Raw genomic sequence first — 27,432 nt, 5'->3', positions numbered from 1 at the left:
TATTTTTCCTTAGTGTTTTACTTTTTATAATTTTCTACACTTTCATTTTGGAAAAAAGTTATAACATTGACTAAAATGACCCTCCAACCTCCTTTCCCTGACACTCTTCAATCCCTCCTTAAATTCTATTGTATACCTCATTTATGCAATAGATGTAGTACTAATACTATTAGTATTACTACTAATTCTAATTAGTATTAGTATTCTACTAATTAGTATTCTACTAATTCTAATGTATACCTCATTTATGCAATAGATGTACTAATACTATTAGTATTACTACTAATTCTAATTAGAATTAGTATTACTACTAATTCTAATAGTATTAGGTGTAATCCTAGTAGATCTATTACTAATAATTGGCATAATATTAATACCACTATTATGGTAGTGTGTGAAAACTAACATTCTAATAGTACAATAATTTTAAAAGCACTAAAGAAGATCACTATTTAAATGCAGGCTTTGTGGTATTCTTTTGTAAATCAAAGACTTTCATTTATTAATTTTCAAATGAATAGTGATTAGGCAGACTAAAAATTAGGTCTACTTTTCTGTGGGTTCAAAAGAGCATTATGGAGGTAGTTTTATTTATTTATTTATTTATTTATTTATTTATTCGAGAGAGAGAGGGAGAGAGGAGTGTGAGCGAGGGTGGGAGGGCAGGGACATGGAGGAGCAACAGAGACAAAGAGAGAGAGAGAATCTTAAGCAGACTCCATTCTCAGCAAAAGCCTGACATGGGGCCCGATTTCACAACCCTGAGATCATGACCTGAATTGAAATTGAAAGTTGAATGCTCAGCCGCTTGAGCACCCAGGTGCTTGCATACAAGAGATACTTTACTCTAAAATGAAAATCAAATGATCAAAGAATGGCTTATGAGACCATTAAAAATATATCTGAAATACTCCTGGGAACAATTAAAATTGGATAACAAGGAGAAATAAATATCTATTATGAATACTATCATGGAGATATTATTTGGCAATATTTTTAGTAACATAAATTTTGCTTTGTACATATACTGGAGTCTTGGGCCACAAATCCTTAAATTGCCTTTAATCTGGTTTAAAAAATGTAAGTTGGAACCTAGGCTTACAGAGTAATTCTCATAGTTGTATACATAAATTATTTCTGAAATTCTTGAATAGCACTGTCATTTGAATCAACACACAAAAATTAATATCAGCCTTTGAATGAGAAATTATTACTGATTTTTTTAAACATTAAATAATATGGGAGATTATCTTGATGCTATGACAGTGATAGTTTCTGAATCATTTCCTTCATTTTTGTACTAAAAAATACAAGGCTTGCCATATTAGTAATATTGCAACAATGAGACCTTGCCTAGGCTTGTGTAAGTTATCCTATATTGCTATTTTGAATCTATTCTTAAAAGAAAATTTCTGGGGATCCCTGGGTGGCTCAGCGGTTTAGCTCCTGCCTTTGGCCCATGGCGTGATCCTGGAGACCCAGGATTGAGTCTCACATGGGGCTCCCTGCATGGAGCCTGCTTCTCCCTCTGCCTGTGTCTCTGCCTCTCTCTCTCTCTCTCTCTCTCTCTCTCATTCTCCCTCTGTGTGTGTGTGTGTGTAGTCTCTCATGAATAAATAAATAAAATCTTTAAAAAAAAATTTTTTTTTCTACCAGAGAATTTAGTTCTCCATACCACTATATAGAAGCCTCAGTATTACATGCCAACAGTATCACCCAAGATAATTGGATTACCTGTTAAAGCTCCTGTAATCAGGCAGTTCTGCTTTTCCTTCAGGCATGAAAAATTTAGGGTATAAAGCCTCTAAAAGCTCCGGATCACCGCTAATGGCCTGTTCCCAGGGCGACTGATAGTACTTAGGAACAGCCGTGGTGTTGAACTTTTCAGGAGGAATCTCCTTCAGTGGTCCAGAATATCCTTTAAAAAAATAGAGCAAGAATAAATACAGAATGCCTGGGAGTCACTGAACTCCACCTAACAGTTTACCATGTTTAATTTTTCAAGCAAGAGGGAATCTATGAAGAATGCATCCTTTTTACGGTCTCTCAGAAAACAGTAGTCTGAAACTGTAAGACATTTTTAACCCCTTGCAACTTACGGAATTTTCAAAAGAAACCACTTCTCTCAGTGTTTAATTATACCAAATCATACAGTTATTTCTTCCTTGATTATCTTAGTATGCATTTGTTCCGTGAAGCTACTCACGTAATTTTGAAAATTTGTTTCCCTTACGTTAATTTAGAGAAGGCTTTGGATACCATGGAGAATGAATTAAGTTAAAAATATATATTTGGTGTCTACTGTGGTCTGGATGCTGGGGAGGAAGCAATGAAGACAAAATCTCCCTCTTCTGGGAGCTGATTCATTAGAGATAATACTTAGGTATTATCTATCTTAAGCTGCCGAGTGATCTGCAAACCGTTTAAGCTTCAAAATGGTGAAGAGCCTTATTTCCACACTGATCTTCCCTGATGTGCTCATCCTATGTTTACTTTGTTCTTAAAGATTTCTTACCTAACTTTCCTGCTTCTGGTCTCACCTCAACTTCTTGTGGGAGCTGGAAATTTTTTGTAAGTGCCATTTAAAAATCACACAAATTTTGGCATAAACTTTAAACCATTTTCACATGCATCAAGTGACATTCTTCAAGTATTCAAAGGCAGCTGTGTACTCTCTATCTACACCACCATACTGCCTCATCGTGTCTTTTGCATAATTCTCTTTTCCACTATGTCAAAACCCTTTACCATTTGATTATTCTTACTTTTACATTCTTCTGATGTTCTATGTTTTCTAATTTCTCCTGTCAAATCATGCCTATCCTTCCTTTATACTAAAGAGTTTATCTCCTCCAAAATATCTTGCTGATAATGCCATCTCTAGGCAGTTATTTGCTTGCGGTAATTAAATTTTCTTTTGATTACCTCCAGGATCTCATGGTAATCTCTTCTGACAGACTTCTTTTTTCTGCTGTCCACTTACTTAGTCAAACCTCTTTTCTTATACTATACATTCTGCCTAGAAAATTCCATTTATATTCATCGTTTTAATTGTGACCTACATATTGATGACTCTTTTTTTTTTTTTTAATCTCTAGGCCCTTCTGTTCAACCACCCGTGTATTTGTCCAAATGAATATTCCTCTTAATAATCTGTCTAGACCTATATGTAGCCATTGTCTACTACCTCTTGCTTCTTCTATATTGGTTATCTTGGTCAATGTTATCCGTCTACTCTTAGATGCCCAAGACAGAACATTATCCTAAATATCCCCTCATTCCCACAACAAATCATTAAGTATTACCAGCTGTGCTTCTTAGGGATCCTAAAATAGTGGCTATCAACCTTTGTTTCTGAGTCACTTTGGGCTCTATTTAAAATGTGTATAATGGGTTCTTCCCTCCAGAGATTTGGCTTCCGTAAGTCTCAGATATGGTCTCCAAATCTCAGGGCAAGGGATTTGTAAACAGAACATTGGGAAAACTTGCTCTAGAAAATTCCTTCTTTCCTCTTCATTTCTGTTACTACTGCCTTGGCTCAGGCCTTGGCCAGCTCTTGCCTGGGCTTTCACAATAGCCTTCATACTAAACCTTTAGCTCCCAACCCCTTCCCTGTACCCTCCACACTGCTGCTTGAGTGACCTTTTTAACTGGAAGACTGGATCACATCACTGACCTCCCTTTCTTAAGGTGCCATGATGGCTCCCCATGACAAAAACCTAGATTACTCAACATGGCACACGTGGCCATACCCCCATCCTACCTCATCTCCTGTCATTCTCCTCTCACATATTTATGCTCCAGAACTTAGACCTACTTGACACTTGTGTCCCGTTATGCTTCTCTGCTTCCTTGTTCCATTAGTTCCCTGTGCCCGGAATGCTCTTTCTACTTCATGCCACCTGCAAATTCCTACTTTTAAGCCTTAGCTTGAGGTTCCATCTTCTACTTAGCCTTTCCTGTCTCCCCTAGGGGCGCGTTCCATTTGTTTTGTTTTGTTTTGCTTTTCCATTTGTATAGTATACATAACTCCATTATCATAACTTGCACATTTTATTTCCCATTCCTTTCCTAAAAGTGATCAGATGTCAGTCATCTAGAAACTGGAAATTTTAGAATTTTATATTTTAAAAAATTCCTTGAAATCCCACCATCCTAATACAATTATGTTACCTCTGTGTATTTTTTTCAGTATTTTTTACCCATAAACATAATGATCGCATAACTATAATTCTAGTATATATTCAAGTGTATTTTATTTCTAATCAACTTTGCTTGGAATACTTTTAAAAAAATTTTTTTATTGGAGTTCAATTTGCCAACATAAAGCATAACATCCAGTGCTCATCCCACCAAGTGCCCCCCTCAGTGGCCATCACCCAGTCACCCCAACCCCCCGCCCACCTTCCTTTCCACTACCCCTTGTTCATTTCCTAGAGTTAGGTGCCTCTCATGTTTTGTCACCCTCACTGATATTTTCACTCATTTTTCTCTCCTTTCCCTTTATTCCCTTTCACTAATTTTTATATTCCCCAAATGAATGAGACCATATAATGTTTGTCCTTCTCCGATTGACTTATTTCACTCAGCATAATACCCTCCAGTTCCATCCACGTCGAAGCAAATGGTGGGTATTTGTTTGTCGTTTCTAATGGCTGAGTAATATTCCGTTGTATACATAGACCACATCTTCTGTATCCATTCATCTTTTGAGGGATACGAGGCTCCTTTCACAGTTTGGCTATTGTGGACATTGCTGCTAGAAACATCGGGGTGCAGGTGTCCCAGCGTTTCATTGCATCTGTATCTTTGGGGTAAATCCCCAGCAGTGCAATTGCTGGGTCGTAGGGCAGATCTATTTTTAACTCCTTGAGGAACCTCCACACAGTTTTCCAGAGTGGCTGCACCAGTTCACATTCCCACCAACAGTGCAGTAGGGTTCCTCTTTCTCCACATCCTCTCCGACATTTGTGGTTTCCTGCTTTGTTAATTTTCCCCATTCTCACTGGTGTGAGGTGGTATCTCATTGTGATTTTGATTTGTATTTCCCTGATGGCCAGTGATGTGGAGCATTTTCTCATGTGCTTGTTGGCCATGTCTGTCTTCCTCTGTGAGATTTCTGTTAATGTCTTTTGCCCATTTCATGATTGGATTGTTTGTTTTATTGCTGTTGAGTTTAATAAGTTCTTTATAGATCTTGGATACTAGCCCTTTATCTGATAGGTCATTTACAAATATCTTCTCCCATTCTATAGGTTGTCTTTTAGTTGTGTTGACTATTTCTTTTGCTGTGCAGAAGTTTTTATCTTGATGAAGTCCCAATAATTCATTTTTGCTTTTGTTTCTCTTTTGGAATGCTTTTGAATGTTTCTACATCATGTTTATAATCACTTTAAGAGTTTCATAATTGCCTATTGCATTGAAAGATGATAAGAGGTCTAATCTTTTCACTTTTTTTTAATATTCCAGGTTTTCCAATTTCTTTTTATAGATAGAATCAACTAACTCTTTTCTTTTTCTGATATGCTGAATTATGTATAGGAAAGAATGTGCATATGTTCAAGCTTTCAGGTATATTATGGTTCAGCAATGCTACATAATAAAACTTCTTGCTTGATTTCAAAATAATGCCCTTAACACAACTGATTTAAATTCAGAGGAACTTAATTCCTGTAATATTATGGCATCATAATACTCTTATTGATTCATGTTTAAGAAAAGTTAGCTTTTGGATACGTAGCATGTTAACCAATAAAAATGTTTGCTAAATTAGGAGAAGCTAAAGTTTGCTTCCTCAATTTGCTATACTTTCCAACTTATCAACCAAGAAGGAAGGATCCGTTACTCTTGTTTCAGGACAAGCTATTTGATAACCTCTAAACTCCCCCTTTTTTTAGTCTATGTTACGTAGACATTTCTGAATATTTAATAGTTGGGTATTTAGATTTAAAGAGCTGTGTCAGTTTATACTTTTAAACCTTCTCTTTATATATATATAAATATTTATATATGTGTGTATATATATATTTCTGAGAGAAAAAAATACATGCATGATATTAAATTATGTATGCAGAGAGAAAGTGAGATAACAAATGCAACATGAACTTTTGTACTGTCTCCTTATCTATAAATTGTTGAGGGTAGACATCATTTTTTATTCCTTTTGCAATTACATAGTTTATAATGATGACTATATAATAAAAGTTCTAACTTAGTGTTGAGAGTACCAGACTGACCAACACAAACTTTCTATATGTCTTCTCTTAATTGTTGAAACAAACAAGAACACTCCAAACATTAGAAAAGCAAGAGGTTGTCTAATAGTAGTTGGAGATAAAAGAGTATGCACAGTATTGTCTTTTAAGGTTATAAAGTTGATAAGGAAAGAATTAACTTTAGCTAAGTACAGTAGTTTCCCTCTTATCTATGGTTTTGCTTTCCGTGGCTTCAGTTAAAGGCAGTTTTCCAAGTCCAGTCCTGTCCCAAAGCAGATGCTCCTCCTTTTGATGCATGGTCAGAAAGTCAATAGTTGCCTAATGCTAGGTCACAGTGCCTATGTCATTCGCCTCATTTCATCTCACCACACAGGCATTTTATCATCTTACACCATCACAGGAGAAAGAGTAAATACAGTACAATAAGATATTTTGAAAGAGAGAGAGAGACCACATAAGCTTTATTACAGCATATTATAATTTTTCTATTTTATTATTGTTATTGTTGATCTCTTCCTGTGCCTAATTGATAAATTCAACTTTATCATAAGTGTGTATGGCTGGAAAAAAATGTTGTGTACATAGAATTCAATACTACCCACAATTTTAGGCACCCTCTGGGGTTTTGGGTGTATCCTCTGTGGATAAGGAGGACTACTATATTTTATTATGTATGGGCCTATATTTACCACACTTTATTTTCACAACCCTGTACAGTGAGATTTGTTTTCCTTATTTTACCAATTAGGAAAACAGAGACTCAAAGAAAATTACTTTCCTTCCCAACACAGTAGTAAAATGGGCAGAGGTGGAAAAAGCCAGAAGGTTGAACCCAGATCTAATTTTAAAGCTAGTTTTTCTTCTGTGTACTTAATGCTATACATGTAGAATCTGTTACCTGCTTTTCTGCCACCAAAAAGGCTACTTGAAAGCTATTTGCAAACTTTGCTACAGTGCTTCACTTCAAAGCTCTATGCATTCTAAGTGTGTACTTGGTCTCCTTCGGTGCCATTTTGTTATATCTATCAATACATTTTTTCATCGTGTTCAATAAGAATGTCCTAATAAACCTAAGCTCATCAATGACTGACAATTTATTTTTAAGTAACATTTAATATGATGTAGTTGCTTTACATACATATTTTCAAAAACTATTGCAGTTTAAGAAGAATTCTAGAATTGCTTTTGCTAAATTTACTATTTTACAAAAATATGACATAGATACTGCTAATTTCAAGATAGAAGTATTTGAACCTTTAAAAAATCTACTTTGTACATTACTCTTGAGGACATACTTGAAGTACTCGCTGTCAGTTATTTTGAAAAGGTATTGTCTAAATAGATCATGTTTGTGTGACAGATTTAATATTTCAAAATCTAACAATATTTCTGAACAACACATACTGACTGAATAAGGATCTGCTTCTCTTTGAAGTTAATAAATATGCAGCCTTGAAGAATTGCATTTAAGTCCTTTAAGGAAGCAGAGAATAATGAAAATAATCTCCACAAGTTCACTTTTGTGAGGCATCTGTAAATTTGGTATCTGGATTTAATTCTTGATCAGTCAATATAAGTTTATTGCCATTTATGACCTCAGTTTCTTAATTCATAAAATGAGGATTGTAATAAATATATTAGAGTTATTTTTGAAATTAAAGACCATCTACATCACAGCACTTCACAAATGGTAGTCCTATACAAATAGAATTTCAATATAACTACAAATGACTCAACTTTTAAAAAGAAGATGATTGCCAACACATACAGTGAACCATCTGAAAAAACATGGTAAATGTTTTATATGACTCCTTAGATCTAAATATCTATATTTATCTTGAACTTAACCACAAAATAGATATAAAATGGGTAAAGCCATGTCATTTAGATGCCATTTACTAAAAATCCAAATGACACGAGTGATATAGTTAAGTGCATACAATTTCTTTCTATTTATTGTTTATTTATTGTTTGTAAGGAGAAAGTTACCTGGTGCGATGTTTTCTGGGTTTGGGGGACTCCGCGGATCTGGGGTGTTGGGAGGAGTAGACGGGGCTTGTTGTGAGCCACCTTCGAGGTTGCTTCCATCCAGTTTCCCATTCTGCATGGCAATGCTGTGCTGTATGTGACCAAGAGTAAACACTGCTGAAAACTCAAAAATATTAGATGCACTAATAGGAGATACCATATGTGCAAAACTCGATTTGTATCTAGAATTTAAGTACAGTGCCACTTCCTTGTTTCTTGGGGCCTCAATAATTTATACATAGTTGATTGAGCTATTGAATGAGAAATTTTACTGATATTAACCTAAGATATGTTTAATGATGACACTCCAGTTAATAATAATTCATTGAACCTTACTATGTACCAGACACTATGTCTAGGGCTTTGTATCAATTATTTAATGTACTGTTCACAAAGTCCCTGTAAAGGTGAATCTATTAAATTTTTAATTCTTTATTAATCTAATAATATAGAGCATACTGGCCAAACATTTGGCTTTGCCATTGTTACATTACTATTTTGTTTATAGTGGGATTTAATTATATTCTTTAATTTGTCTTGTTTAAAATTTTTAAAAAGATTTATTTATTCAGAGAGAGAGGGAGAGAGAGGCAGAGACACAGGCAGAGGGAGAAGCAGGCTCCATGCAGGGAGCCTGATGTGGGACTCGATCCCAGGTCTTCAGGATCACACCCCGGGCTGCAGGCGGTGCTAAACCACTGAGCCACCGGGGCTGCCCTTGTTTTAAAATTTAATCTGAAATGTGGACACTAGTTGTGTATAAAAAATATTTATTTTTAAAGATTTTATTTATTTATTTATTCATGAGAGACACAGAGAGAAAGAGAGAGATAGAGACACAGGCAGAGGGAGAAGCAGGCTCCATGCAGGGAACCCGACGTGGGACTTGATCCCGGGTCTCCAGGATCATACCCTGGACTGAAGGCAGTGCTAAACCACTGAGCCACCCAGGCTACCCATAAAAAATATTTATACTTGAAGCTGCATAGGTGTATAAAAGGAAAAACTTGAGAATTCTAGGAAATCAAATGCTTAAAAGAGATGTTTGTCTTCCAAGCTATAGGTGAATTTGTTTTACTATTATAATTTAGGATTTATTCTATGATGATAATACAGCACTTTTTAAAACAATTTGAATTTTAATGGAGAAAAAAGACATTGTAATAGGTGTTATCCTCAGAAGCATGACTAACCCTTATCTCTATAATAAAGCATTGTTTTAATTATATTGAGAAATGTGTGTTTTATTTTATTTTATTTTATTTTATTTTATTTTTTTTGAGAAATGTGTGTTTTAAAAAGAAGCCAATCTATCTAAAAAGTACATAAAATCAAATTTTTTTAACTTCAGAAAGAAAAATTTAGTGAATAAAAACCAATTTTGACTTTTCTCTGTGTGACATAAACACAAAATATTTTCAGATGCTTTTTCACTTCTGCATTTATTTATAACATGATATGGTGAAAAATAATTTTTACATTTTATTACTTAAAGATAGTTTATCCTTATTCTCAGGCTTTCCCCACCCACAGCCACTCTCCAGGTGCCTTTTACATTTGGCTTATTCTTTGTAGCACCGTGGGGAAAGCTGCTATGGAAATGATTAGGGCACATGTTAGCAACGGTGAGCTGGCTTGTAGAAAGGGGCAAAAAAGCCTGAGAGGTCATGTTTATTAGGTGAGCGCAAGGTCTTGATTACTGGGCAGAAGAGTTTACACTTTACTCCACAAGCAATATTGTACAATTTCCTTTTTTTTTTCTTAAAGATTTTATTTGTTTCTTTGAGAGAGAGAGAGACAGAGACAGAGAGACAGAGACAGAGATAGTGACAGAGAGCACAAGCCCAGGAGGAGAGGGAGAAGCAGATAATTTGCTTAGCAGGGAGCTTGACTCAGCTCTTGATCACAGGACCCTGGGATCATGACCTGAGTAGAAGGCAGATGTTTAATGAACTGAGCCACCCAAGGTTCCTCAAAATTTAGAACAATTCCTACTGGACTCAGAAACATTAGTATTTAGCATTTTGAAAAGAGCCATTATCCTAAGTCTTAGACTTATTTGACTAGATTTGTATCTTTTCTCACTCTGAACTGACACCACCGCCTAAAACATTAGTTATAAATAAAAAGCCAGTTGAAATAAATATAAGAATATCATGCATTTGAAATTCTTTTTCGGGCAGCCCCAGTGGCACAGCGGTTTGGCGCCGCTTGAAGCCCAGGACATGATCCTGGAGACCTGGGATCGAGTCCCACGTCGGGCATGGAGCCTGCTTCTCCCTCTGCCTGTGTCTCTGCCTCTCTCTCTCTCTCTCTGTTGCTCATGAATAATGAATAAATAAAATATTTTTAAAAAATTCTTTTTCTAAGTTCCTGAAATGCGTCCATGAAATACATTGCACCTAAACTTACAAATCATCCTGTCTATGGTAATTTAAGATTTGTATTACTGACTTTCTTTGGAGACTTTTCCCTGGGAATTGGGGACCAGGACAAGCAACTGCTTCTAGCTAGTCATTAATTATCAGGAGACACCCAGTACCTCTATTGTCATCGTTAAGTATACAAACAAAACCTAATAATAGTTGGGGAGCAGCTTACTTTAGTTATGACATAAGCCTTAAATTACAGAGTTCCATCATGTGTGATTCCCTTCAGAGAAAGTTGAAATATAAATGAGAATGTATTTCCTTTTAATTTCAGTTAGGTTGACCCTAAACAAAATAAAACTAGAGCAGCATCTTATAGGTAATAACCATAGAAGTTATAAACACATGGATAATGTCTATTACATGATTTCTATTGAAATATCAATAGAAATAAAAGGATTTTCTAAAAACCCTGTTCTAAAATTTGTGCCAAATACATAGTAGAAGTTATTTTTTGCACAAAATAAATATATTTTGAGAACTCAGTATATTTAATTTAGTACTATTTTAGAATTACTTTTTATAGTATACTTTCCCTTTTCCCAGTATTATTTAGATTTCAAAGGATTTCAAAAAGCCCATAGTTACATAGATACATATGTAGTCTTTATTATAAAATGTGGATTACTTCCTCAATATCATTTTATAATGATTTATAGATGATAATTTTAATTATCATGAATCATGATTCATGATAATTATCTTCTATTTTATCTATAAGATGATATATCTTCTATTTTATCTATAAGATGATAATTATCTTCTATTTTATTATTTTTTTAATGCTCATTTTCTTCATCCATTTTATTTTTTGCCCATTGATGTAAGAATTTCATCACTTAAGGGCACCTGTGTGGCTCAGTCAGTTAAGCATCCAACTCTAGATCTCAGCCCAGGTCGTGATCTCAGAGTCATGAGTTCAAGCCCTGCATTGGGCTCCATGCTGGGCATGGAGCCTACTTTAAAAAAAGATTTTAAAAAAAGAATGTAATCAATTCATGAACTAGGGCTTCAAAATTAGCTTGTGTGGAAATGAAGAAATGTATCTTAATTTAAGAAAGCACATTTCCTGTTATTATTTATGTCATAAGGTTTGTGTGGCTTGAATTTGCCAGTTTCTCAGCAGTGGAGTAAGACCAAAGCTGCCCTTATTTTTTTAATTTTTAAAATGATAATATTTCAAAAAATGGCATTAAATTACCAGGGAGTTGCCTATATTTTCATCTAATGATGTCCTAAACATTTTAATAAAATAAGAAATGTATATAGAGTTAAATAATTATTTTGAGGGAAGCAGAAAAAGCTCATTTCAAAAAATGTAGTCAATAAATTAGGAAAATATGACATAAATCATTTTAAGATGATTCAAGAAGTAGACTATAAGTAATACTTTTTTCTATCTTTCAATGTTATTTTGTTTCTCCTTCACTACACAAAAGCTGTATTTATTTATCTTTGAGCAACCAGTATTGTATCTAGAACACAGTAGGCACCCAATAAATATTTGTCAAAAGTATAAATAAATGAATGGAAATAGACCTGAACCTAACATTGTTTTTAAAAATCCTATCCTATTAATAAGACTTGCTCCAAGTTGTAATCTAGTGCCTTGATAAAGCAAATAATATTATTATATAATGTGACTCACTATTTTCCTCAATGATCATTTGAGGTCATTTTTAGAATTAAACAAAAATTGTTAAAGAAGGCACTTTAGAGAACATTTGAGTCCATTTCCTTATTTTCTAAATATAAAAAGAGGTCCATGAAACCAAAGAAACTTTTAAATTGACTCAAAATTGCATGACTATCCTGGTTTCCAGCCCAGTTTCCTTTAATTACACCATGGTAAGTGTCAGTGCCAAGAATTCTAGAATTCTGAGATCTGGATTTCAGTCTTCCTCATTATGTGTTGCTTAAGACAAACCAATATACTTCCTTGAACACTACTTTCCTCATTTCTAGAGAGTAGATTTCATCAGATTTTAGAGTATGTTATGTAACTTAATGCCATACTTGTTCATTGCATACATTATTATTGTTTATTGCTCTGAGTTGCTTATCCGCATTTAATTGTTTATTTCAATATGCCTATTTTGGACTATTTTATCTATTTAGTGTTCAACCTTCTAGCAATATCGAAGGCATATTCTCACATTCTTTGTTTAATCAGAACATTTGGCCACAGGTTATTGTCAATAGCATGAGATACTGGTGATGACGGAATATGTTGTGTTCATAAGGATATTTAAAAACTCATTGTGCCTTCCCCCAGAATTGTAGTTAAAGTGCAGATTAGAGATGTAAGTATAAGTTATGAAAACTGGATTTATTCATTTATTCAGAAGTCTAGACTTGAAGATGACTTCTCAAAGAATTTCCTTAAGCCACCTTATTCTATACTACTCCTTAAAGCTGCTCCTCTGTTGTCATTATTAAAAGAGTATGATTATATAATTAGACTCTATCAGCCGGGATAGGGATTATTTTAGGCTTATACCATATTAGCTACAGACATTTTGATAAGTAGATATTAGACATAATTATAGGGTAATATAACATATTTATCCATGACTTGAAGTGAAAAATCATCCCTCACAAATATAAATACTATATTTCAGTAAGATTTGATGTCTAACTGAATTCATATTTATAACTAGACTTTATCTATGGATGTTGAAGGATGCTTATTAGTGTGAAAAAGAAATTATTTAAGTTATCCCCTTGTATTTATTGTTTTTTTTTTTCCCTTGTATTTATTGTTAACCAGAAAAACAGATATTTTGAATGACTAACAGTGTTTGTGGGTGTGGATGTTAGTTCTGTAATGTATTTTAGTAATTGTGATGAGAGATCTCAGAGAAGCTAGTCTGTTTGTTGTAAAGAAGTGAGATGTCCACTTAAAACAACATAGTAGTGATGGCAGCTGGCAAATGTTTGAGTTTAAATTCACAAATAATCTTACAGACTTCCCATAGCTATAGAAAGAAACCCTCAGTAAATAAAGCCATAATTTATTGTAGTCACCACCACCTCTTCAAATTTAGAATCAATGCTTTATTCCTTTTTGATTCTTCATGCCTGGTATTTTATTTTTAAAGCCAATTCCCCAAAGCTAGTTGTTTTCCTACTATGAACTTCTTCCTCTACAATCTCTCTACATGACAGTTTAAAAGAATATCGTATTAATGCAATTTGTAAACTATAATGTAATTAATTTGTTCATTTGTTTATTAATTTGGAGCTGAGAAAAACTTTTGTCTAAAGAGTTTTGTCCACCTTGGTTTTGTTGTTAATAGGAATCAGACTTCCCTACACGATGTGGAATAAATGCCTTGAGTGAGAGAAGCTCAGCTATGTAGATCTCAGGCACATTTCAGTGCCAGGATGTACTCAGCCAATAAAATGCTTATGCTTACTTTGTGGAGTGCTGTGTGCTTTGGAAGTGTTTCACCCCAAACATTTAACTAGTAAAGATAAGACCATGGAAACTTTTAGTTCCACCAATCTCCATTCCCTCCCCCTCCTCTTAGCAGAGCAGACCAGCTTTTCAGTGCCAAATTTATGGGTTTGCAATGTCCCTACTGAACTAAAAAGATACTCATAACATATATAATACTTCTTTTGTTTATTCATCTAAACTATTTATTATCGTGAAAGAAAAGTCTAACAGAATTAACAGAAAAAATATGTTAAATAAATATGTAGAATACTTGTTTGGGAATGTAGTGACACATATACACTTAGAAATGCTACCCATTTATTTAGATACCACATAGTCAACTTATACCTACATTAATTTGTGCTTTAGATTCATACTGGAAATTTTCAAATGTGTACTTATCAGATCTTCTTTGTCGCATCTTAAATAGTCTGGCGCCACGGTTACTGAGATGGGATAACTCTTCCAACATGATATCTCTGGGGATGCTGACTTTTTTGCCCAGGTGCATGCCATCTACATCTGTAAAACAACATTCATGTGCATGAAACCCCAAGGTAAGCATTTTTAAATGCGTAGCTAAATTCCATAATTTATTGCCTGCTATATTCTAGTGTAGTAGGTAGATAGAGACTCTTTACTCAGACTGGGTTGAATCCTAGCTTCCTTACTTTCTAACTGTATGATTATAGATATGATACTTATTTTTCTAAGCCTGAGGCTTCTCATATTTACAAAGTGGATAATTCCTACTGAATATGCTTGATATGAAAATTAAATAAAATGTTACATATATAAATCACTTAGCTATGATACCTGGCATGTAAAAAGAGCGAATGAAAATTAGCTAATAAGGCTATTAGTGTAATTTAGTGTTTCCAAATTTAATGAATTTTCAAACAGCACAGCTCATAACTGTTTTATTTTATTTTATTTTTTAATTTTTATTTATTTATGATAGTCACACAGAGATAGAGAGAGAGAGAGGCAGAGACATAGGCAGAGGGAGAAGCAGGCTCCATGCACCGGGAGCCCGATGTGGGATTCGATTCCGGGTCTCCAGGATCGTGCCCTGGGCCAAAGGCATGCGCTAAACCGCTGCGCCACCCAGGGATCCCTATAACTGTTTTAATATGTTCTGTTTGGCACCCTACATTTTTATGTGTGTTTGAGCTATCTCTATTACTCAAGTACCTACCCTCCGTCCAGGCCAGTCCATTTCCCTGTCTCTGTCAAAATACCATTCATTCTGCAGCTACCACCAAGGAGCCCAGTATATAGTAGGCAGGTGGTAAATATTGAATGAACAAGTCCTTCTCAATCCAGCTTAAGTGCTATTTCTGTGAATCCCTTCACTAAATCTCGATTCATAATTATTCATGCCTTTTTCGTATTCCCATAGCACTGAATCACAATTACTTGATTCCATTTTACTTATTTAATGGTTTGCATTTCTTTCTCATGTTTTAGCATTTGTGTCTCCCATGCATTAAATATAGGAGATATCCAGCAAATGACTCTTATTTTCTGTTTCTAGTACTAAAGGACTTTTTTTATTTTTTATTTATTTATTTTTTTTATTTTTTTTTAAAGGACTTATTTTAAATTGAAAAGAATGAAGCTCTCTATTTTCTCCCTTAATCAGGAATATATTTCTGTGTAACCCACAGAATCTCTTGCCACTGTAGACTGCTAGTAAATACACAGGAAAAAAAATTGGGCCTTTAGTAAAATAAATAATTATTCAGATTGATTGAGGCAATATTCTTTGATGATGTGACAAGTTAACCCTAATAATTAGGTTTTTGGAGGTATTAGGGATGAAATAACAGAATTACTTGAATTTTCTTCTTATTTCTCTTTGGGAAAAAACTATTTGTTTTCATATTTTGATGTTACATGGAGAGGACCTCCACTAATATCAAGACTTCTGCTTCTGGGAAAATAGAGTAGATATCTTTTCCCTGTACTTCTACTAAACACAATTATAAGTCCTGGATGATATGTATAAAACAAACATAAGAAGACTCTGGAAGGTAAAGAGAAAAAGGCAACTAGCTAGGAACCTCAGGACTCAAGGAATAACATGGAAGTGAATTCTCTAGGTTTTCTTTTAACTTTATAAATCCCAGACTTGGTGCTAAGATGCTAGCAGCTCAGGCACGCCAACAAGGGCAGACAAAAACAAAAAACAAAAAACAAAAAAACCCACCCTAACAAAAGACTGACCATTAGCCAAAAGACTAGGAAAAGAGCAGCCTAGAAAAACAGAAAACTTTTGGACAATAGCCATGCTACTTCAGCAAAATACCAAAGAAAAAGCATGGGTCCTATCCATATCAACAAAGCCTAAGTGAGGACCCCAGAATTTTACCCTTCTGAGGCTGTAACAAGGTGCCCCCAAATTCCCACAGGGATGGTATCAGAAAAGCCAAGGAAGCTGGGACTTTCATCCCTGTCAGCCAGTAACAACCTTCCCTCCCTGCAGTGTTAGTGAAGACCACGTGGTGATTTCAAACTACCACCCCCTTCTGTCAGTAATTAAGAACTCTTCCCCTCAAGTTCTAGTGGAAGCCAAGTGAAGAACTTGCACTTCTACTTCCACCTGACAGTGATGAGGTGGCACTCTTTCCCTGCCTCCTGCTGAAGCAGTGTCAGACTAGGATAGATGAAAAAGAAGGCTTAAATAAGAGCAAGAGTCTTAGAGCAGAATATGAAAATTTCCAAGCTCCAGTAAAGAATTTTTTCATACCAGGAACCAGGAAGATCTCAAACCAAATGAAAAAAGATGCCAATATGAGATGACTGAAATATTAAAATTATACAATTAAGATTTTAAAGCAGCCACGATAAAAATGCTTCAAGTAGCAATTACAAAGCTCCTAGAAACAAATGAAAACATAGAAATCTTCAGCAAAGAAAAAGTTATGGCAGGGAAATAAAAGATATAAAGACCCAATGGAAACTTTAGAACTGAAAATATATAACCAAAATAAAAGTTCTGTGGATGGAGTCACTAGCAGAATAGAGGGGAGAAAGGGAAAAAGAAATATGTGAACTGGGAGATAAACTAATAGAAATCACCCAATAAGAACAACTGAGAAAAAAATAAACTGAAAAAAAATGAAGAAAGGCTTAGGGAATAGTAGGACTAGAACAAAAGACACAGCATTTATGTCACTGAAGGTCCAGGAGAGTAGAAGCAAGTGAGTCTAGAAAAGTACTCAAAGAAATAATGGTTAAAAACTCCTCAAATCAGGCAAGAAAGAGAAATCTACAGATTCAAGAAGCTAAGTGTCTTGTACAAGATAAATCGATAGAATGTCACAAGACATATTAAAAACTCCTAAAAATTAAAGATGAGAAACCTTGAAAGCAGCCAGAGAAAAATGACAGCTTACCTATAGGGAGAAAAAGAAATGAAAATGATAGTGAATTTCTCACTAGAAACCATGAAAATCAGGAAAAAGTGGCACAAAGTTACTGAAAGAAAAAGGAAAAAAAAACTGTCAACCCAGAATCTGATATCCAGTCAAAATATCCTTTAGAAATGGGAGAATTTGAAATATTTTCAAATAAAGGGAAACTAGGAGAATTTGTTTCCTGGAAACCTATCCTAAGACAATGGTCAGGCAGCTATAAAAAAATACCAAAGATCGGTAGCTTCTAAACAACAGAAATTTCTCACAGTTCTGGAGACTGGAAGTCTGGGATCTAGGTGCCAGCATAATTGGGGTTCTGGTGAAAGCCCTCTTCCAGATTCCAGATTGCTGATTTCTTACTTTGTTGTCACATGGTGGAAGGGACAAGGTAGCTCTCTTGGACTTCTTTTATAAGGGCATTAATGCGCTTTCATGAGGACCCCACTGTCATGACCTAATCACCTCCAAAGATTCTATATCTTAATACCACCACAAGGGGCATTAGGGTTGCAGTATATGAATTTGGCAGGGACATAAACACTCAGATCATAGCAAACAACTAAGGGAAGTTCTTTTTTTTTTTTTTTTTTTTTTTTTTTAAGGGAAGTTCTTTAAACAGAAGGGAAACAATAAAATACGGAGCAAGGAAAGAATAGAGTAAGCAACAGTGTGGGTAAATACAATAACCTTCCCTTCTCCTCTTGAGTTTTCTAAACTATGTTTGCTGTTAGAAGCAAAAATTGTAACAGTCTCTGACATAATTATAAATGAATGTAGAAGAAATAGTTAAGATAATTATATTATTAACAGAAGAGAATAAAGGGACATGAAAGTAGGTAAGTTTTCTATACTTCACTTGAATTGATAAAGTGACAATATTAGTAGACCTTGATAAGTTATGTATATGTAATGTAATCCTTACAGCAACTACTAAAAAAGTTATTACAGATGGACTTGAAATTACTATAGATAAATAGAAATGGAAGTCTTAAAAATGTTCAAGTAATCCATAGAAAAATGGGAAAAAGAAAACAGAAATGAAAAACAGACACAACAAACAGAAAACAAATAAAATAGTTAAGCCCTAACACATCAATAATCACATTAAATATACATGCTCTAAATATATCAATTAAAGGACAAAGACTGCAGACTATATTTAAAAATGTGACCCATCTATATGGTATCTACAAGATACTCACTTCAAATAAGTGAGTTGAACAATATAGGCAAGTTGAAAGTAACAGGGTGATGGCCACCTGGTTGACTCAGATGGATAAATGTCTGACTTTTTATTTTGGCTCTGGTCATGAGTAAAATAAACCTCAACAAATTTAAGAGTTAAAATTGTACAGAATATGCTTTCTGGTTACAATGGAATCACATTAGAAACCAAGAACAGAAAGATAATAGGAAAATCTCTAAACATTTTGAAACTAAACAATATATTTCTAAATAATCCATGGGTCAAAGAGGAAGTATCAAGGGAAATTTTAAAAATTCATTGATCTGAAAATAAATAAATAATAAATAAATAAATAAATAAATAAATAAATAAATAAATAATAAAAAATTCATTGATCTAAATGAAAATAAAAATAGAGCATATCAAAATTCATGGGACACAGTTAATACAGTGCTGAGCAAGACATTTGTAGCACTAAATGCATACATTAAAAAAAAAAGAAAGAAAAAGTCTCAAATGAATAATCTAAGCTTCCACCTTACAAACCTAGAAAAAGGGGGCAACTAGGTACTCAGTCAGTTAATTGTCCCATTCTTGATTTCTGCTCAGGTCATGATCCCAGGGTCCTAAGATCAAGCCCCACAAAGGGCTCCACACTGAGCAGGAAGTCTGCTTAAGATTCTCTCCTTCTTCCTCTACCCCTCACCCTCCACCCACACCCCCACCAGTTTGCACACATGTGCACATGCATTCTTTCTATCAAAAAAAAACCAAAAAACAAAACAACTTAGAAAAAGAAGAGTACAATCAACCCAAAGCAAGCAGAAGGAAAGAAATAATAAAAATAGCAGCAGAAATTAAAAACCAGTTAAGCATGGAGTTAGATTTTGAAAGATCAATAAAATTGACAAGTCCCTAGCTAGACTGACACAGACAAAAATGTAAAAGATACAAATTACCAATGTTAGGAACAAAAGAAGGAACTACAGGAACTACAGATACTGTAGATAGCAAATGAAAAATAAGAGAATACTATGAACAACTTTATACATAAATTCACATAAATTTGAAAACTTAAAAAAACTGACCAATTTTTGAAAAGCACAAAGTATCACATTTCAAATAGATAATTGACTAATCTTAAACTATAAAGCAATCAAATTTACAATTTTAAAATCTCCCAAAAAAGAAATCTTCAAATTTAGAGAATTTCACTGGAGAAGTCTACCAAACATGTCAAGAATTAGCACCCAGTTCATAATCACTCATATGTGCTGTTGGAAATTAGAATGGTAAAGCCACTCTAGAAAGTAATTTAGTAGTTTCCGTTAAAAACCTACCATAGAACTAACAGGAATACTGGGCATTTATCCTAGTAAAATGAAAGCTTACGTTCACGCAAAAAGCTATGTACAAATGTTCATAGCATGTTTTCTTAATTGAAAACAAAACAAGGGCAGCCTGGGTGGCTCAGCGGTTTAGTGCCACCTTTAGCCCAGGGCGTGATCCTGGAGCCCCAGGATCAAGTCCCACGTCAGGCTCCCTGCATGAAGCCTGTTTCTCCCTCTGCCTGTGTCTCTGCCATGCGCTTGCTCACGCTCTCTCTCTCTTTCATTAATAAATAAATTTAAAAAATTTTTTTTAAATCTTAAAAAAAAAAATCCAGACATTCTTCAATGGGTAAATGGTTAAAAATACTGTGGTCCATCCATATCATGGTACTCAGCAATAAAAAGTATCAAAACTATTGAAACATACATCATCCGGATCTATCTCCAGAGAATTCCACTGAGTGAAGAAAGCCATTCCCAAAGGTTACACACACACACACACACACACACTATATATATATATATATATATACACACACACACACACACACACAATATGTGTATATATATATATGGCTATATGTATAAGGCTATATGTATATATAAAGGCTATATGTGTATATGTGTATATATATGTGTGTGTGTATGTATATATATATATATATACATATTCTTGAAATGAAAAAATATATACTGAGCAGAATAGTGATTGGCAGGAGTCTCTTGACTGTATTAGTGACAATATTCTGGTTCTGATAGTGTAGTATAGCTTTGTAAGACATTACCTTGGGGGAAATCAGGAAAATGTACATGATGGGACAGCTATGTATTATTTCTTACAATTACATATGAACTACAATTAACTCAAAAAAAAAAAAGGCTACGAAGCCATAAAAAGACATGAATAATACTTAAGTGTAAACTGCTAAATGAAAAAAGCCAGTCTGTAAAGGCTACATGCTAATGTCATTCCAACTACATGACATTCTGGAAAAGGCAAAAGTCCAAAAGACAGTAAAAGTGGTGCCAGGGAGTTGTGGGGTGGGGAATGAGGATAAACAGATAGAGTACAAGGGATTTTTAGGACAGTGAGCCTGTTCTGTATGATACTATAATGGCAGATACATGACATTATGCATTCATGAAAGTCCAAAGATCACTACATAGAGTGATCCCTAGTGTAAACTATGGACTACAGTGCTTGTTTTTGTTTTTGTTTTTTTAAGATTTTATTTATTTATTTGAGAGAGAGCATGTGCAAGCAGGGGAGGAGCAGAGTGAGGGGGAGACAATCTCCAGTGGACTCTGCACTGAGCAAAGAACCCGATGAGGGTCTCCATTCCCAGGACCCTGAGATCATGACCCCAGCTGAAACCGAGTTGGACATTTAACCAACTGAGCCACTCAGGTACCCCTGACTTTAGCCTTGAATAGTGTATCAATATTTGTTCATCAACCATAACAAGTATATCACACTATGGCAAGATGTTAATAATAGGGGAAACTGTGTGTTGGGAGGAGAAGGGGTATATGGGAACACTCCATACTTTCTCCTTGGTTTTTCTGTAAACCTAAAACTGCTCTAAAAAATCAAATGTATTATTTTAAAAATTTAATTAAAAATATTCATAGCCCCTCCTAATGCAATGCAAAGCAGCTTTGTCTGCTCTCTAGTATGAAAAAAAGAAGAAGAAGCTATGCTCTACAATCTCCAGGGATGGCACAGATTGCCTACTGAAAAGGAATAGGAGGAACAGAGCAAAGCAAAGGGCCCTCGTTTTATAATAGTTCCCTGGGATTTGCTTGCCAGCCCTGCTGAGCTCTACAGGGAATATTCACCTTCAGTTATTTGCAAGTGTTTGGAATCTTTGTTACTGTGTGCTTGGAACATGGAAGAAGAAGCTAGGTTATTTTTCAGCATATCTGTGAATATATACCTCAATATTATAGAGACAATGACAGAGTGGGCTCTCTCAACTTTTTTATTCTATAATCAAAATAGCAAGTTCCCTTTAGATCACAAAGGATAGAAGAAACAGTATTCCTTCTACTTAGTGCAGTTATAGGAGGGGGGAATCTCCTTTTTTAAATGCTTTTCAAAACAATTTAGTTAGCAATGAGAGAGAGAGAGAGAATGAAATAGTAACACACAAAAAAAAATCTACAGATTTTTTCCATTTAACTTTTTCTAGAAATATATATTTGATAGAATGTAATTATATATTACAAATAAGTTTTTTAAAGATTTTATTTATTTATTCATGAGAGACAGAGAGAGGCAGAGACACAGGAAGAGGGAGCAGCTGGCTTCCTGTGGGGAGCCCGATGTGGAATTCAATCTCAGGATCCCAGGATCAATAACCTGAGCTGAAGGCAGATGCTCAACCATTGAGCCACCCAGGTGCACCTACAAATGTTTTTTTTTTTTTTTAATTAGGTTTTTCCTGAAAAACCTTTCTAGTATGAAATTTTCAGGAAATGGAAAATGTCCCAAAGCAGGCATCCACTAGAAAATGCCCAGTTAGCAATCTTTATAGTTATGGAATCTTTCTCCTTACAGTTAAAGCTACAAAGTTTTTCCATAAAGAAACCATAACAGAAAAGCAACTTTTTCTTCCTCCCCATTTCTGATACTAATTTGAGTCATTACAAAGGGTTAAATGAAAATAGAGATATTAGAAAAGGAATAGCACATTATTATGTTAATTTCAATATCTTCTAAATTCCAAGCTATGGTGTAAGTTTAATTCTGTGACTCTAGACAGATATTTGAGAAAATGTTTTTATTTCATTTCCCTCTTCCTAATGGTCCTCCAATATTAGCTGATTCCACCAACATTTCTGAAATAGCCATATGACTTAAGTAGATTCCATCCTGCTGGCCCCTGTGATTTACAGTAGTCTTCTGGGTTGTGTTTGACTGGAATTGATCGGCTTTGTGATTGATTCAGAAACAAGTACAAGACCTAATCCAGGCCAATGAGAATGAATATCATGACTTTTCTCTGCAAATGCTGTGCCAAAGATGCTTTCTTTACCTTGTTGCATGTAAGCACAACATAGTGAGTGGCCATCTGAAAGTATTAAAGACCCCTGGGGCCAGAAGTACTAGCTGTGCCAAAGATGCTTTCTTTACCTTGTTGCATGTAAGCACAACATAGTGAGTGGCCATCTGAAAGTATTAAAGACCCCTGGGGCCAGAAGTACTAGATGATAAGTCAGCACTAGGGCAAGCTTCTACTGGCTCACAAGAATTGACTGGTAAATTTGCAAGAATTCTGTGAGCCAGTGGTTAACTTCAGTAAACACAGCCCTAATTAAAATTAAATTATATAAATTTAATAATTAGATAAAGTATTTAAAATCAAAGGAATACTCAAAATATCACTTTCTCGGTCTTTTTACTATGTTTTGCTATTATCTGTGTTCCTGATGTTACTTATATCTGTTTGCATGTGTATGTGTATGGTGGAAATACTATATAATGTATTACTGCACATATTTTCCTAATTCTGCATTCAGTGCCTTCTTGACAGTAGATTGAAATCAGCTATGGTGAGTGTATTTAAACCATTGAAATTGGCAAACTCTAGAAACCAAGGCATTTCTCCCCCAGAGAACCAGTTGTTAAGTATTTACTAGCCAAGCACTAGACAGGGGAATATGTTAAGTCAACATATTTTGCATAAACAAACAAACAACAAAAGACATATCTAAAATCTCTAAGATTTTCTTCCCTTCCCTTCTAATAGTTAAATTTATGATGTAACGAGAGCAGGAGTTGCAAACCATTCATGAGGGGAATCTAATGTATAAACACTTTCATTACTTAAACTTTCAGAGTGAAGAACAAAGTCAACTGAGCACATAGAATCCAAGTTCAGCTGTTCCCTGCCCTTTATTGCAAACCCCTCTGCAGGGTCTTAACACTGTATTTAATCTGGATGCCTGATAAATGATATAACTTATTCAGGATACATATCCTTGCCTTGATGGATTAAAGGTTGTCTTTGTGGCATTAGATCATCTATTGAAAATAATATTGCTAGACATACTTTCCTGTTGATGTCATTTATAGTGATCCAGCATTTTTCCTTTATTCTTTAAAGACTTTATAGATTTGATATATCATATTTTGCTACTATTTCAAGAATCGGTGATTATTTATGAACAGTCAAATACCTTAATTATAAATTGACATAGACATATAAGCTAAGGGTCTGGCCCATAACCAAATTAATTTCCACAAAAAGCCCACAAATTTTCATCTACTAGAAATAATAAATAATTGTTAACCAATATTCTTCCTCTGTAGTGTCCTCATTACACTACTACTAGCCACCACTAGTGGCTTTTGTAGTTAAATTAATATTTAGAATCTCACATTAAAAAAAAAAAAAATTAAAAAAAAATTTAAAAAAAATTAAAAAAAAATTAAAAAAAAAAAAAAGAATCTCACATTAAAATGTCCAAATATTTTGATTCTTGAGTATACTTTCCTTCTACCTTTCATATTGTGGAGCCCTATTACTCTGAGTATTAGAAACCAAATGGAAAATTGCATTTCCTTGAGACATGTGATCTTTGAAAATTCAATCAGCTCCTTTTTCAAAGCTTACTTGGATGCATAGTCTTATGAACAAACACTGGACTTAAGTTCCTCCAAAAGGAAACATTCTTTTTTTTTGCACTCATTTCAGACATTAATGTTCTGAAACTTGATCAAATGACTTATGTGTGCATAGGTAGTTCTACATATTTAATGTGAAATTTTGATCCTATCAAAATTAGAGTTAGATCAGTGAATCTAATTCAGTTTGTAAAAATATTCACTTACACATAATTGTAGTAAGACAAAAGATCTTTTTAAAAACGCTTTCCCCCTGATACCTTGGCAGCTGCAATTCTGGTGGACTGGGCAAAAGCAGTGCAGGGGAGTTAACTGAAACAGACTTGTTCTAGCATGGTCCTGTTGATTTACTTAGAAGCCTGAGGCCAAGAGATTTTCTCTGTATTTGTATCAGTCCCTTCTGCCTGTTGGCCTTTGCGGATTGAATAATGGTCCGTAAAATATGCTTTATTGCAAAATGTAACATACATATATACATATTACATAAAAGAATAATAGTCCACACTGTGATTCTGAATAATGCCTGAAAAGACTACAATTGATAATAGGGTCATAAATAACTTTTTTTACAGTAAAAAGTGGATTTTGAAATCCATTTAAGATTCTATAATTTCCTGTTTAATATCTCTTTGCCTTGATTTGAGTCCTATGGCTGTTTTATAAAGTTTTCAAAAACTTACTATTAAAATATTATCATTTATATTTGCAAATGACGCATCAGATAAAGGGCTAGTTTCCAAGATCTATAATGAACTTATTAAACTCAACAGCAATGAAACAAACAATCGAATCATGAAATGGGCAAAAGACATTAACAGAAATCTCACAGAGGAAGACAGACATGGCCAACAAGCACATGAGGAAATGCTCCGCATCACTTGCCATCAGGGAAATACAAATCAAAACCACAATGAGATCCCACCTCACACCAGTGAGAATGGTGAAAATTAACAAAGCAGGAAACCACAAATGTCGGAGAGGATGTGGAGAAAGAGGAACCTTCCTGCACTGTTGGTGGGAATGTGAACTGGTGCAGCCACTCTGGAAAACTGTGTGGAGGTTCCTCAAGGAGTTAAAAATAGATCTGCCCTACGACCCAGCAATTGCACTGCTGGGGATTTACCCCAAAGATACAGATGCAATGAAACGCCGGGACACCTGCACCTCGATGTTTCTAGCAGCAATGTCCACAATAGCCAAACTGTGGAAGGAGCCTCGTGTCCCTCAAAAGATGGATGGATAAAGAAGATGTGGTCTATGTATACAATGGAATATTACTCAGCCATTAGAAACGACAAATACCCACCATTTGCTTCGACGTGGATGGAACTGGAGGGTATTATGCTGAGTGAAATAAGTCAATCGGAGAAGGACAAACATTATATGGTCTCATTCATTTGGGGAATATAAAAAATAGTGACAGGGAATAAAGGGGAAAGGAGAAAAAATGAGTGGGAAATATCAGAAAGGGAGACAGAACATGAAAGACTCCTAACTCTGGGAAACGAACTAGGGGTGGTGGAAAGGGAGGTGGGCAGGTGGTGGGGGTGACTGGGTGATGGGCACTGAGGTGGGCACTTGACAGGATGAGCACTGGGTGTTATTCTATATGTTGGCAAATTGAACACCAATAAAAAATAAATTTATAAAAAATATTATAATTTAACAACTGGAATTTTATAAACATTTAAGAAATGAGATTACCATTATATTGAATTACACAATTTGAATTACCCATCTACTATTGTTTATAAAATGTACATGTACAGCATATTAGAGTGAAAAAGGCCACAAAGAAACTAGCATGATAGAATAATATTGTTGGACTTAAATATTGTGATTTCTACTTGGGTGGTAACAAAAATTTAACCTAGCTCTCTGCTACTACTTTTCTGATGGATTTTATTAGAAGCTTAGAAACCTCTGGCATGCTCAGAAAATCTATGAATTCACAAGATGTTACTGCACACCAACTTCCAAAACAAAACATACTTTTTTCCTTGGGGTTATGGAATGCTAATGTATGAATTTAAACCAAGAAAAACTAATAAACTTGTACACTGAAGCATTTGGTTAAGTTCTTTTTCTCCCCCAACTTTTTATGTTTGATCTGTGGTATTTAAGGCCTTCTCGGTGTCTTAATTTTAACACTGATGGCTTGACTAGTTACAGTTTAAGATATGCTGATACAGGAGAAACAAAAGGGGTCCTCACATAATCTTTCATCTGAATTCCTAGATTTTATACTCTGTACTTTTCAAAGTGCCCATGCAATTTATTATCATTGTCTTTGTTATTGGAGAAACTCAAATACGCTGATGTCTGACTTCAGCACATAGCTCAATAAATTAGAATCATGGAATTTTAGGATTAGATGTATCAGCAAATCCAACCTTCTAATGCTCAGATGAAGAATCTGATGTCTGGTCTGGAACCCAGGGCTCCTGGTACCATATCAACAACAGCGCTCCATTTAGAACCTGGACTTCCTGTTTTCAGACCACAAAGCTAAACTCTTTCCTGAAGTCACAAAAACAGTCTGCTCAATCCTCTTCTGTGTGCTGGGAAAAGCTGTTCACCAGTCATGTGTGGAAAAATAAAAAAACATAAACAAGAAACATACCAAAAAAGCCTTCTCTGAGCCCCAGTGAAAAAAAACTGTAGGGAGACTGAAGCAGCCTTTCGAGGCACTTGGTTTTCCCTGTTTCTGAAGTTCTTCTAAACTGTCAGTTTTATCTGTGTAAGACCA

At 34.8% G+C, this 27,432-nt stretch overlaps 1 protein-coding gene and 1 long non-coding RNA gene across 2 annotated transcripts in view; one reads left to right on the top strand and one right to left on the bottom strand.

Annotated features, from left to right (window-relative positions):
* The window catches only part of MYOZ2 (myozenin 2), a 43,885-nt gene that overhangs the window by 12,509 nt on the left and 3,944 nt on the right, over positions 1 to 27,432 (bottom strand). The window contains exons 3-5 of the mRNA XM_077882458.1: positions 14,467 to 14,636; positions 8,205 to 8,334; positions 1,735 to 1,918 (exon numbers count right to left, since the gene is read on the bottom strand). Coding sequence (XP_077738584.1) covers positions 1,735 to 1,918; positions 8,205 to 8,334; positions 14,467 to 14,636 — 484 coding nt within the window. The remainder of the gene's footprint in view (positions 1 to 1,734; positions 1,919 to 8,204; positions 8,335 to 14,466; positions 14,637 to 27,432) is intronic.
* LOC144304028 (uncharacterized) lies at positions 14,242 to 26,748 on the top strand. The gene is made up of 2 exons (XR_013371020.1): positions 14,242 to 14,671; positions 25,454 to 26,748. It is a non-coding gene; the product is annotated as an uncharacterized LOC144304028 (long non-coding RNA).

The sequence above is a fragment of the Canis aureus genome, chromosome 33 (genome assembly GCF_053574225.1).
Source record: "Canis aureus isolate CA01 chromosome 33, VMU_Caureus_v.1.0, whole genome shotgun sequence".
In the NCBI taxonomy this organism is placed as follows: domain Eukaryota; kingdom Metazoa; phylum Chordata; class Mammalia; order Carnivora; family Canidae; genus Canis; species Canis aureus.
The sequence above is the reverse complement of the archived record's forward strand: the minus strand, read 5'-3'. Positions and strand labels throughout refer to the sequence as shown.